The 14,258-nt window shown below is 41.5% G+C and overlaps 1 protein-coding gene across 2 annotated transcripts in view; it reads left to right on the forward strand.

Moving 5' to 3' along the window:
* The window catches only part of TMTC1 (transmembrane O-mannosyltransferase targeting cadherins 1), a 201,224-nt gene that overhangs the window by 124,419 nt on the left and 62,547 nt on the right, over nt 1–14,258 (forward strand). The window contains exons 10-11 of one of the 2 annotated variants that reach the window (XM_070754857.1): nt 2,230–2,394; nt 7,118–7,231. In XM_070754857.1, the coding sequence (XP_070610958.1) occupies nt 2,230–2,394; nt 7,118–7,231 (279 nt within the window). The remainder of the gene's footprint in view (nt 1–2,229; nt 2,395–7,117; nt 7,232–14,258) is intronic. The other variant, XM_070754858.1, reaches the window with a different exon arrangement.

Here is a 14,258-nt window from a genome sequence, read left to right on the forward strand (position 1 = left end):
GAACATTGTTAACACCTGGTTAGGGCTGGAAAGAAACTTGTCCAGAGCAAGTTAGAACAATGAAAAAAGCCCTGCGAAGACTCAGGGCTTGGAAAACATTATTCACAAATGTAACAATGAAAGAACCTGCAAGGTAAGAGCTGGGAAGATCAGTTAGGCTAGGGAAAAAAGCTTTTTTGGGGGAGGGAAACCTATGTATATTCAGAGTATAAGACGCACCTGAATTTTCAGCATCTTTTAAGGAGGAAAATGTGTCTTATACTCCGAAAAATACGGTATGCAAAAAAAACCCTACCCCAAATTCAGAGAGCATCAAGGACTCCACAGTTCAACCTGGAGCTACATATATTCTCTTCTATTGATAAGTTCATTTTTTGTCTTTCACATAAAATATATTTTCTCTAATGTAATAAGTCAGCTTGGGCATCTGAGCATGTTCCATCATCTTCACCAAGTAATCTTCTTCTATAGGTATTGCTGTACCTTTCCAACTTTGTGCATACAATATTTTTGCTTTTTAAAAAGAATTTTTAGAAGTCTTTTTGATTTCATAGAAAGCCAAGATCTGAAGAACAAGACAACAAAGTACCCATTTATGGTTTGGTTGATATCTGATTAATTTACTTATATAAAAAGCCAAGGAAATTTAGGGAATAAAAGCATGCTGTCTTATGGTACTTTATGGCTTTACTAACTAACAAACTGATCCTCAACGGGGAGGAAAAACAAATTATATTTTGTCTGTCGGTATAAAGTTGATATTTTAATATTTTTGAAGACATAATGCTCTTCCCAGTTTAATAATCTTTGTTGATTTTTTTAATTTTGAAAGAACAAATTAATGTTCTATAAATGTGTTAATTTGCAACTGCCAGTTTTTTAAAAAAAGGATCCTGTGAGTAGCATGAAAATGCAATCTCATTAGTTAGGTTGATGAGATTATTTTAGATAATTATGAGTTTATTTATTTTGATTGCCATATACATTTTTCTTAATAAAACCAAAGCAATATACTTGAAAGAAATGAAACTTCCAGACTAAGTTAAGGCTGTGACATTAAAAATTAAACATTTTAAATTAAAGCTATATCTAAACCATTAGGAAGAAAATTACTTTGGATGGAAGGATTTGCCATCCAAAAGTTGTGGATGCTCCATCACTGGAGATTTTTAATAGTGCGCATGCGCAGGGGTGGCATTGGGGAGATGTCGATGCATGGGGAGCGGAGGGGATGGGTGTGGTCATGTGCCCACAGGCTAGCACATACATACACACAACATTTTGGCACGTAAACCCATCACTGGTACAGGGTCTCCTGCTTGAGCAGTGGGTTGGATGAGAAGACCTCCAAGGTCTGGATTGGTCTTCCCAATTTTTTTATTCTGTAATTCTGATTTCTGTGCCTCAAGGCTCTGTGCATATACAGTGGTACCTCTACCTAAGAACATCTCTACTTATGAACTTTTCTAGATAAGAACTGGGTGTTCAAGATTTTTTCTTGCCTCTTCTCAAGAACCATTTCCCACTTATAAACCAAAACTATAACTGGAAAAGGCAAGAAGAAGCCTTCGTTGGGTCTCTCGAGGAATCTCCTGGGAGGAAACAGGGCCAGGAAAGGAGGGGAGAAGCCTCTGTGGGGCCTCTCTAGGAATCTCCTGGGAGGAAGCAGGGCCAGAAAAGGTGGGGAGAAGCCTCCGTGGGGCCTCTCTAGGAATCTACTGGGAGGAAACAGGGCCAGAAAAGGCGAGGAGAAGCCTCCGTGGGGCCTCTCTAGGAATCTACTGGGAGGAAACAGAGCCTCCACTCTCCCTGTGGTTTCCCCAATTGCACGCATTATTTGGTTTTACATTGATTCCTATGGGAAAAATTGTTTCTTCTTACAAACTTTTCTACTGAAGAACCTTGTCACGGAACGAATTAAGTTTGTAAGTAGAGGTACCATTGTACTCACGTAGTTTTCTGAACAACAATATAGAAGTGGTGTCGCTGCCTTTCCTAGGACCTTTCTTTGACTTCTTGTCTAGTCTTCAACACTATTGGTCTCCCATCCTGTACGAATCAGATCTGACCTAATTAGCTTTTTGAGATCAGGTAGGATGTTGTCATTTATCCTCTATTTAAAATAAACTGGTTTATCATTGGAAAGGATTATTAAGAAGGCACACCGGTTGTTGTACTGTCTGTAAATGAAAGTGTAACATCTTCCCTATCCCTTTTCTTCCCCTCCAGTATGGGCTACTGCATCCTCTTGGTCCATGGCTTAAACAAGCTTTGCCTGTGGCTAAATAGATGGGGAATCACCGCAATGTCCTTCTCGGCTTTGCTGCTGCTTCTGTTCTCTTGGAAAACAGTGAAACAGAATGAAATCTGGTTGTCAAGAGAATCTCTTTTCAGGTAGGATGGCTTGAAAAGAGCTAGTGGGTGGAAAAGGCATGTTGGCTTTGTATGGGTATTCCAGTAAGTTTTTATTCTGTGTATGTTTTTGGACAACATGTATTTTGATGACTGCATAAGCAGTCACAATAAGCAGTCTGGTACAGTGGTTAAAGGCACCAGATTAGAAATCTTGAGGAAATCTTTTTCTTTTAATAATATTTTTTTATTGATTTTAAAATATAAAACACACACACAACGTTCAACAAGTGCTCAGTGATTAGTGCCCGCCACCAGAAAACATTCATATCCCTCCACCAAAATTGGGGCATATTTTATATATACCATTTTAATTCGAGCAATATATCTATTTACATATTATAAAGTGATTCCAATTTATTCATTGTAGCTTGGTCTCCAATTCTATTAACCATATATCCTCTTACCTTGTCCCATCGCCCCATCAATTCCTGCAAATCAGTTTCATTGACCAAATTAATCCTCTTGTGCATAATATCAAATTGAATATGATCCACTATGTACCGGTACCAATTTTGCATTGTCCATTTTGTCGCATCCTCCCAACCCAAAACTATTACCGCCTGAGCGCTTTCTATCACTGCTTCTTTTATTTCTCTAAATTCTCCCATCTCGTATCTTGAGGAAATCTTGAGCTCCCTTAGCTACAAAGCCAACTTTGTGTCCTTGGCTCTAGTTGAGGCATATCCAACCCATGGCCTGCAGGTTGCATATTGTCCTGGACAGCTAGAAATATGCTTTCACCTCCTCAAAATGTAAACTTTTAACATTATTATGTGTTTTGTAATGATAATTACAAAAGATATACAAAGGATATATCTTTTGGGGTGGCACAGTGGTTAGAGTGCAACACTGCAGGCTAGTTTTGTTGCGGTAGTGGAAATGATTAAAGTCTGTTAGAACCTTAATTACCGCGGAGGCGATGGATAGAAGCTTTTAGTCATTTGTTCAAAAAAACAAGATTTCTTTTATTATAAAAGTAGAAAATAAAACATGTCTCGGTGGACAACATAACAAATACATATTACATGATGGTAGATAGAAAGAAGAAAAAAGGAGTTTTAGGATGAAGAAGAAGGAAGTAGTGTTAGATGTGGCAGGATATTATATCATAATAGGAGGAACTTAATAAAGCATACACAGTTAACTCTTTAATTACTAAATGTCTCTGGGGCTGGCAATATTCAGTGTGACAAGTTTAGCTAACTGCTAGCTGTAGTTCAGCAGTTCAAATCTCACCACTGGCTCAAAGTTGACTCGGCCTTTCATCCTTCCAAGAAGTAGTGGGTTACTATGAGAATGGCTTCTGGAGCGTTTCCAGGGGGATGGAGCCTAGGGAGGGTGAAAAACGGGCCTACCGGGCCCACCAGAGTTTGGGAAAGGGCTGTTTCAGGCCTCCAGAGGAACTCCGGGTGGGCAGGGGAGGCCATTTTCACCGTCCCAGGAATTGAATTATAGGTGTGTGCGCACGTGCTTTTGGCAACCGAGGGAAAAAAGGTTCGCCATCACTGGTCTAGACATTGGTATTTCAACAGAGATCTCTTTAACATTTATATTTTATTGTGTTCTGCTAATCTAGATAGACTACAATAGAACAGAGTTCTTTATTGGCCAAGTGTGATTGGAAACAAGGAATTTGTCTTTGGTGCAGATGCTCTCAGTGGACATAAAAGAAACGATAAATTTGTCAAGATGAAATGTTAATATATATTGCTAGTCCATGTATGATATGCCATATGACAAACAAACAGACATTTTCAACAGGTCCGCCTACTTGTTGAAACATCAACATTTATCTCAGTCCCAAAATGGGAACTCTGTTGCAAGCTGGAAATTTGTATTTTGTATGGACAACCTATGTCCTAAAAAATAAAACATATTCTTGACTCACAGTAGTTTAATCTCAAGTTTATTCATGGCACTGCATTATAGGTTGGTCTGTGAGAAAGAAGGAAATCATATTGTTTGCAAACCTAGTATAACCGTGGGTTTTTCCTCCCTTTATTTCCTATCCTCAACTAGTTCAATTGTTATATATTTTCTTCAGGGAACAATATCAGATTTTATTGGGCAAGCGTTCATGGAAACTATGAATGATAAATGGGAAAAAAACATTTTGTTATTGTTCCCCACATTTCCCTACGTGGCTATGTTATGCATACTTATTATTTCCTATTTTAATTAGAAAGTGGTTTTCCAGGTAAATCTGGCACCAGGTTTCAAGCTTTCCAGGACAATTTTTGCAGAATACTCTACTTAGAAGTTCCCTAAGCAGCAAAATGACAGATTTTGCTTGTGTTGAAGATTCTGTAAGACTAGCATTATCAATTTTAAGTCTTAAATTTAGGTCTTGGATTTTTGAGAATTATTATAGCCCTTTCTGAATGCAATTTTTTTGTACAGAAGTCTACTGAAGTTTTATTTGGTCCTCATCTCCGTCTGTAGGATGTTTATAACAGTTCCCTTGTTCTTTTCAGTTTAATAATAACAACAACAGAGTTGGAAGGGACCTTGGAGGTCTTCTAGTCCAATCCCCTGCTTAGGTAGGAAACCATACACTACTTCAGACAGATGGTTATCTAACATCTTCTTTAAAACCTCCAGTGTACTTCTGGAGGCAAACTGTTCCACTGATTACCGTAATTTTTCCAACTGTCAGGAAATTTATTTATTTTATTTTATTTATTTATTTATTTTGTCCAATACACAATGAAGGTTTTAGTGTGTGTGTGTGTGTGTGTGTGTGTGTGTGTGTGTGTGTGTGTATGTATATATATATATATATATATATATATATATATATATATATATATATATATATATATATAACCCTTCCCTGGTACAGAGCTGAAGGGATTGGATACTGTAGCCTAGAGGATAATTCTCTGCCTCACAAGGCAAAGGTTGCAGGTTCAAGTCCCAGTGGGTATGGCTAGCTGATGAGGCCAAAATAAGGCCGAAATAGATCTATCCTAGTCTCCCTTAATTTTCAAATTCAGCTTAAACATGTGACATATACAAACACACACACACACACACACACACACACACACACACACACACAGTAAAATACATGATGAAGGTTATAGAGGAGATACTCATAGTAAAATATATCTATGAAAGAATAGGAAAGAAGATATAGTAATAGAACATATCAATGAAAGAATAGAAGATATATAGGAATAGAAGAAAGGTATAGGAGAGCAATAGGACAGGGGACGGAAGGCACTCTAGTGCATATATATATGTCACATGTTTTTTGCTGAATTTCAAAATTAAGGGAGACTAGGATAGATCTATTTCGGCCTTATTTTGGCCTCATCAGCTAGCCATACCCACTGGGACTTGAACCTGCAACCTTTGCCTTGTAAGGCAGAGAATTATCCTCTAGGCTACAGTATCCAATGCCTTCAGCTCTGCATCAGGGAAGGGTTACATATTTTTGTGTCAAATCACTATATATATAGTTCATATATGCTTTTTTGTTGCACATTCAGAACGGCCTCTGTTAGTGAATTGAAGGGAGAAGTATCTCAGTTCAAGAAAACTGTATGGATATTATTTGGAAAATTGTTATAGAACAGTGTTTCTTAAGCTTGGTATCTTTGAGATATGGAGACTTCTACTCCCAGAATTCTCCAGCCAGCATGATTGAGAAATACTGCTCTAGACAGATTTCTGCAAAGTACAGGCCCAAGCATTAATGAAAGTAGAAACCCTTCTAATTTGGGAGCATTTTTATTCAACCTCTTTTTGGAAAAGTTGAGCCTTATTTTTCTCTCTCATTCTTCGGAAAGCTCGGTGGTTGGAGATTCTGCAGAAAGAAACCTAAGGACAGCAAAAATAGTAGAAACACCCCAAACTTCCCCTTCCTCCTCTACATCACCATCACCTCCTCATTGATTATACACTGCTCAAAAAATAAATAAATGGAACACTTAAACAACACAATATAACTCCAAGTAAATCAAACTTCTGTGAAATCAAACTGTCCACTTAGGAAGCAGCACTGATTGACAATCAATTTCACATGCTGTTGTGCAAATGAGCCGGGGTGGCGCAGCAGGTAGAGTGCTGTACTGCAGGTCACTGAAGCTGACTTGATCTGAAGGTCAGTGGTTCAAATCTCATCACCGGCTCAAGGTTGACTCAGCCTTCCATCCTTCCGAGGTGGGTAAAATGAGGACCCGGATTGTGGGGGCAACAGGCTGGCTCTGTTAAAAAAGTGCTATTGCTAATATGTTGTAAGCCGCCCTAAGTCTAAGGAGAAGGGCGGCATAAAAATTGAATGAATGAATGAATGAATGAATGAATGAATGAATAAATGGAATAGTTGTGCAAATGTAATATTCAATGACAATATTTCATTCATTCAGATCTAGGATGTGTTATTTGAGTGTTCCCTTTATTTTTTTCAGCAGTATACTTGCTTTGCTTCTTGTCAGACATTTCGTAGCTGTTAAACTTAAGGCAGCTTTGGTCTGTTGTTTATGACACTTCTTTATTTAGTATTACCCCCAGAATTCTTAGCTAATATGGATCACCACTGTGCAATTCTGCATGATAGGGTCCTTTCATATGTATTTATTTTCGACTGTATTTTCTCATTTGATATTCCCTGAGACAGAATAAAAAGGAAGTGAAAAAATCAGTCATGTTTAAACCAAGTAATATACACTGTTCCTGTGTGGTTTGTCTTCCATAGATCAGGAGTCCAAACTCTACCCCATAATGCCAAGGTGCACTACAACTATGCCAATTTTCTGAAAGACCAAGGCCGTGATAGAGAAGCCATCTACCACTACAAAACAGCACTCCAGTAAGTTCTCAGAAATATCCGTAATGTTCATTCCTGATAGCTGGGAATGCATAATGACATGGGACTGATTTATCCAGTGGGTAAAATGCAAAGGAAGTTTGGGTCTGCATATATCTCATGGGGTTACCACTAAGAGGTCCAGTAACTTTGTAATCTGCATGAAGACAGGAGACTGTCAGTAGACCCTCTCTAGATGAGTTGGACAAGCACACTCAATTCTGTCTGTCAAGGTGCCACCTGAAATGTGCTAGCATTGAACCATGCAGATTGTTAACAAGCAGTAGTTTCAGTGATACCAGCTCCAACTCTGTGGGATCTAATTGGTCGCTGGGATTCGTGCAGCAGAAGACGGTCCCAAAAGTATTCTGGCCGGATGCCATGTAGGTCTTTATAGGTCATTGCCAACACTTTGCACTTCCTTGCCAACATGCACTTCCTTGCCAAAACCTCCATGCTTATTGCCAATGGGTGTCAAGTTTTCAATTCAGCCTGGTAAAAGGATGCTGTTTATGTCTAAACATGTCTAAATATAGCATATTTGCAAGGCTTTGCAGTTCTGGTTCTATAAATGCATATATAATGTCATCAACATGCATAATCATTGCCAGAAGGCATTTTTATGTTTTGTTAGAGAATGCTTTGTGGGCAAACAAAATATACAAATGTGTTGCATTGGAAATCAAAAACCAACATCAGCACAAAAGAGACAATCAAGAAAGAGAAGAGGGGGAAACATTTTTCTTTAGTCAATTCACCTACCTCAAAAGTTGGCTCTGAAAATAATTTTCCGACTCCAACAGAACTCTTACACGTGTTGTGGAAAGCTGCGATATAATTTGATTTCGGCATAATTTTAATACAGCCATTGTGGATTTCTAAATCATAATTTATGATTTTGTGAGCGGGAAGGTCCTCGACTTACAATCATTCATTTATCGACCGTTTGAAATGACCACGGCACTGAAAAAGGTTACTGACAGCCAGTTCTTCACATTACAACCATTGTAGGTTCCCTGCAGTCACATGATCAAAATCTGGGTGCTCAGCAATGGGCATGTATTTACATCAGTAGCAATGTCCTAGGAACATGTGATCACCATTTTCACCTTCCCAGCCAGCTTCCAACAAGCAAAGCCATAAAAGATCATAAAATTTATTTATTTATTTATTTATTAGATTTGTATGCCGTCCCTCTCCGTAGACTCGGGGCGGCTCACAACAATAACAAGAACAATGTAAAAAACAAATCTAATAATTTAAAAAACACTAAAAACCCCATTATTAAAAGCAAACACACACACAAACATTCCATGTATAAACTGTATAGGCCTGGGGGAAATGTGTCAATTCCCCCATGCCTGACGGCAGAGATGGGTCTTAAGAACTTTACGAAAGGCAAGGAGGGTGGGGACAGTTCTAATCTCCGGGGGGAGCTGGTTCCAGAGGGTTGGGGCCGCCACAGAGAAGGCTCTTCTCCTGGGTCCCGCTAAACGGCATTGTTTAGTCGACGGGACCCGGAGAAGACCCACTCTGTGGGACCTAACCAGTCGCTGGGATTCGTGCGGCAGAAGGCGGTCCCGGAGGTATTCTGGTCTGATGCCATGAAGGGCTTTATAAGTCATAACCAACACTTTGAATTGTGCCCGGAAATTGATCGGCAACCAATGCAGACTGCGGAGTGTTGGTGTGACATGGGCATATCTTGGAAAGCCCATGATTGCTCTCGCAGCTGCATTCTGCACGATCTGAAGTTTCCGAACACTTTTCAAAGGTAGCCCCATGTAGAGAGCATTACAGTAGTCGAACCTCAAGGTGATGAGGGCATGAGTGAATGTGAGCAGTGAGTCCCGGTCCAGATAGGGCCGCAACTGGTGCACCAGGTGAACCTGGGCAAACGCCCCCCTCGCCACAGCTGAAAGATGTTTCTCTAAGGTGAGCTGTGGGTCGAGGAGGACGCCCAAGTTGCGGACCCTCTCTGAGGGGGTCAATAATTCCCCCCCCAGGGTTATGGATGGACAGATGGAATTGTCCCTGGGAGGCAGGACCCACAGCCACTCCGTCTTATCCGGGTTGAGTTTGAGTCTGCTGACACCCATCCAGACCCCAACAGCCTCCAGGCACCGGCACATCACTTCCACTGCTTCGTTGACTGGACATGGGGTGGAGATGTACAACTGGGTATCATCCGCATACTGATGATACCTCACCCCATGCCCTTGGATGATCTCACCCAGCGGTTTCATGTAGATATTAAATAGCAGGGGGGAGAGGACCGACCCCTGAGGCACCCCACAAGGGAGAAACCTAGAGGTCGACCTCTGACCCCCCACTAACACCGACTGCGAACGACCAGAGTGGTAGGAGGAGAACCACTGGAGAACAGTGCCTCCCACTCCCAACCCCTCCAGCCGGCGCAGAAGGATACCAGGGTCGATGGTATCGAAAGCTCCTGAGAGGTCAAGAAGCACCAGGACAGAGGACAAGCCCCTGTCCCGGGCCCGCCAGAGATCATCCATCAGCGCGACCAAAGCAGTTTCCGTGCTGTAGCCGGGCCTGAATCCTGACTGTTGAGGACCTAGATAATCGGCTTCTTCCAAGGACCGCTGGAGCTGGAGCGCCACCACCTTCTCAACAACCTTCCCCATAAAGGGAAGGTTGGACACTGGTCGGTAGTTGTTGAGAATGGCTGGGTCCAGGGAAGGCTTCTTGAGGAGGGGGCACACAAGTGCCTCCTTGTAGGGATCCGGAAAGGACCCCCTCCCCAAAGAAGCGTTGACAATCTCCTGGACCCAGCTCCGTGTCACCTCCCTGCTGGCCGAAACCAGCCAGGAGGGACACGGATCCAGTAAACAGGTGGCGGAACTCACAGCTCCAATGGCCTTGTCCAGTTCATCAGGTGTCACCAGATCAAACTCTTCCCAGACAGGTGGACAAGTACGTGCCCCAGTCACCTCAACTGACTCATTGTCAGTCGACTCTGGAATTGGAACCACCTGGCTTAATAATGGAAATTCTGGTCATAATTCCGATCCTAAATAAAGGGCTACTTGCGCCTCTTTCCAGGGGCGAGTTCTACTTACCTTCCCCGTTGTTCATATTGCGACGGAAGTTCACGTTTTGTGCGTGTATCACTTTACGGAAATGACCTTCTGAGCATGCACGGTATTACAAAAAAAGCTCACCATACTACAAAAAACAAGATGGCGGCACCTATGGTGCCACAAAGAGAACCAACTGAGGGGCATGGCAGGCCTGTGTTGCTGTTGGTTCCAGCGACCTAGGCCACCAAGTTACTACTGGTTCTATAGAACTGGTCTGAACCAGAAGGAACTCCCCTTTGCCCCCCCCTCTCTCTTTCTCTGTTTCTACCCTCTCTCTGTATCTGTCTCTCTCTCTCATTCTTCTATCTTTTTATCTATCTGTCTGTCTATTGTAATTATATCTATTATCTCTCACTCTCCTATCTATCTATCTACCTGCCTATCTATCTATCTACCTGCCTATCTATCTATCTACCTGCCTATCTATCTATCTATCTATCTATCTATCTATCTATCTATCTATCTATCTATCTATCTATCACCTACCAACCTACCTACTTACCTACCTAATTATATATCTACCTACCTATCTACCTTTCTACCCATATCTACCTACTTACCTACATCTATGGAAACATAGAAACATAGAAGACTGACGGCAGAAAAAGACCTCATGGTCCATCTAGTCTGCTCTTATACTATTTCCTGTATTTTATCTTACAATGGATATATGTTTATCCCAGGCATTTTTAAATTCAGTTACTGTGGATTTACCAACCAGGTCTGCTGGAAGTTTGTTCCAAGGATCTACTACTCTTTCAGTAAAATAATATTTTCTCATGTTGCTTTTGATCTTTCCCCCAACTAACTTTAGATTGTATCCCCTTGTTCTTGTGTTCACTTTCCTATTAAATCTATCTATCTATCCGTCTGTCTGTCTGTCTGTCTGTCTGTCTGTCTGTCTGTCTGTCTGTCTATCTACCTCCCTCCCTCCCTCTCTATTTATCTCTGTCTGTCTGTCTGTCTGTCTGTCTGTCTATCTAATCTATCTACCTAATTATCTACCTACCTAACTACCTAAATAACAGCAGGAGGATTACCTATAGATGAACCAAGTTGTGATTCATATAGTAAACCGTATGTAAGGAAATCTGCAATTTTCTTTCTCACTGCGTGAAAGCCCAGCCACAAGACCTCTGCCTTTTCTCTTGTAGGGAGAAAAAACATCTTGAAAAGATTCAACCAACTTGCTCTCCGAGGATTCTGGCTGAGCTTATTGTACCCACCGCCTGGGTCATTTTTCAGCCACCTTTGGGTTTTCCCCACACTTTTCAGCTTTCCAAAATGCAAAAGTTTTAAAAGACACATCACAAAAAGGGAAATGTGCGACGGACTCACAAGAGACTGAATTTGATTAATGCAAATTGAATTTAAGTAAAGCCTACAGGAAGTTTAGTCTTGCCCTTCTTCATTGATTTTATAGTGTGAGGCTCCTACATAGCCACTGCTTTCCCTTAGTCTATTAAGCAGAACGGAACCAATCTGGAGACAGACTGTAACCGAGGGCATAACTGAGTTTCTCTGCATAACTGGGTTTGCCACAGGTTTTCCTTCTGCCCAATTCCTTGTAGCGCTCCTTTGTTTGCAGTATAAGTTTCTGAGGACGTAATAGATTCAGAGCTGGCCCTAGGTTATATTCCCATTTTGTCATCCGATTTCAGGCAACTCGGTCCATTGTGGCATTTATTCTTGTATTTTTAGCGACTAAGAAGCCGAGAGATGCATAATAAGAAGTTCTGCTTTTGCCCTCCAAATCAGACCCGGGCATTTCATAGTTTATATTTTTCAATTCAATTTTCAATTTATTAGATTTGTATGCCACCCCTCTCCGAAGACTCGGGGTGGCTCACAACAATAATAAAAACAATATTCCAGCGAAAACAAATCTAATATTAAAAAGCACATAAAACCCTATCATATTTTTAAAAAGCAAACAACATATGCATACCAAACATAAATATATATTAAAAAAACCTGGGGGAAAGGTGTCTTAACTCCCCCATGCCTGACGGTATAGATGGGTCTTGAGTAATTTACGAAAGACAAGGAGCATGGGGGAAGTTCTAATCTCCGGGGGGGAGTTGATTCCAGAGGGCCGGGGCTGCCACAGAGAAGGCTCTTCCCCTGGGGCCGCCAAATGACATTGTTTGGTCGACAGGACCCGGAGAAGGCCAACTCTGTGGGACCTTATCGGTCACTGGGATTCGTGCGGTAAGGAAACTTGGGAATTGAAGCCCACACACATCTTCAAGTGGCGAAAGGTTGAGAAACATTATTATAGATGCAAGGATGACCCAATGAGTCAAAGACAACTCACCAGGGTCAACAACCTGGCTGCGAGAAAAGTCCACGCAGCCAACTCTCCCCGGGACAACTTGCTGCAGTATAATACAATGCTGTATCCATCATTTCATTCAGGATCTTTTGTTCGTTTCTTTACCTTTGGATTTGTTTGTTTGCTACCGCACGAATCCCAGCGACCGATAAGGTCCCACAGAGTTGGCCTTCTCCAAGTCCCGTCGACTAAACAATGTCGTTTGGCAGGCCCCAGGGGAAGAGCCTTCTCTGTGGTGGCCCCGGCCCTCTGGAACCAACTCCCCCCGGAGATTAGAATTGCCCCCACCAGTGTTCCCTCTAATTTTTTGGGGGGGGGTGGGCGGAAAAGTATAGTGTCTGAGTGGCAGTCCTTTCGGGACTGGGCGGCACAGAAATAATAAATGAATGAATGAATGAACGAACGAACAAACAAACAAACAAACAAAAAAACAAAACAAACAAACAAACAAACAAACAAACAAATAAGAAACCCACCCTGTTTTGCCTCAGAGAATTTCAAAATAAAATACTGTACTGTGTGTCTATAACAGTGAGCTCATAATAGGGCAACTCTAGCAATATCAAAATGCCACTTAAATAGTTGAGCTAGTTTCAAACTAGATTTTGATTTTCTTTCTCTCTTCCTTACTCCCATTCTTTTTCTTTCTCTTTTCCTTCCTCTCTTTTTTCTATCTGTTTCTCTCTCTTCCTCTCTTCCTCTCTCTCTCCTTCCCTCTCACTCTTTCCCTCTCGGCTTCTGGGCAGGTTTGGAAAACTCTGAGTTGATGATGATTTTTAAGTGAGCGATTGCTCACTGCTCAGCTTAGAGGGAACTATGGCCCCCACCCTCCCTGTCTTTCGTAAAATACTCAAGACTCATTTATACTGCCAGGCATGGGGGAGTAGAGATATTCCTTCCCCCTAGGCCATTACAAGTTATGCATGGTATGTCTGTGTGTATGTTTGGTTTTATAATAAGGGTTTTTAGTTGTTTTATTATTGGATTGTCACATGCTGTTTTTATCATTGTTGTTAGCCGCCCTGAGTCTACGGAGAGGGGCGGCATACAAATCCAATAAATTATTATTAATTATTATTATTATTATTTATATGCTGTCCCTCTCCGGGGACTCAGGGCAGTTTACAACATATAAAAACAACAATTACAATAGCTAAATCCAATTAAACTAAAATTAAACAAGCAATCTAAAAACTGTGTTAAAAATCAGTCATACCCATTCAAACAACAATCATACAAACATTTGTTGGCCCGGGGGCTGAGATGTAATCGCCCCAAGCCTGGCAGTATAAGTGAGTCTTAAGACTCTTGCGAAAGGCGAGGAGGGTGGGGGCAGTGCGAATCTCTGGGGTGAGCTGATTCCAGAGGGCTGGGCCCCCCACAAAGAAGGCTCTTCCCCTAGTTCCTGCCAAGCGACATTGTCTAGTTGACGGGACCTGGAGTAGGGCGACTTTGTGGGTCCTAACCAGTGAAGGGCTACCAAAATGTTTACTCCCACTCTGTGGGCCTGGTTTATGCAGGACGCCCTGCATTTTCTTTCAATATCTTTCAGTGCAAATTGGGTGCTCTGGGGTGGAGCTTCATTTTTGAT

This window comes from Erythrolamprus reginae, chromosome 6 (assembly GCF_031021105.1).
Source record: "Erythrolamprus reginae isolate rEryReg1 chromosome 6, rEryReg1.hap1, whole genome shotgun sequence".
Taxonomy (NCBI): domain Eukaryota; kingdom Metazoa; phylum Chordata; class Lepidosauria; order Squamata; family Dipsadidae; genus Erythrolamprus; species Erythrolamprus reginae.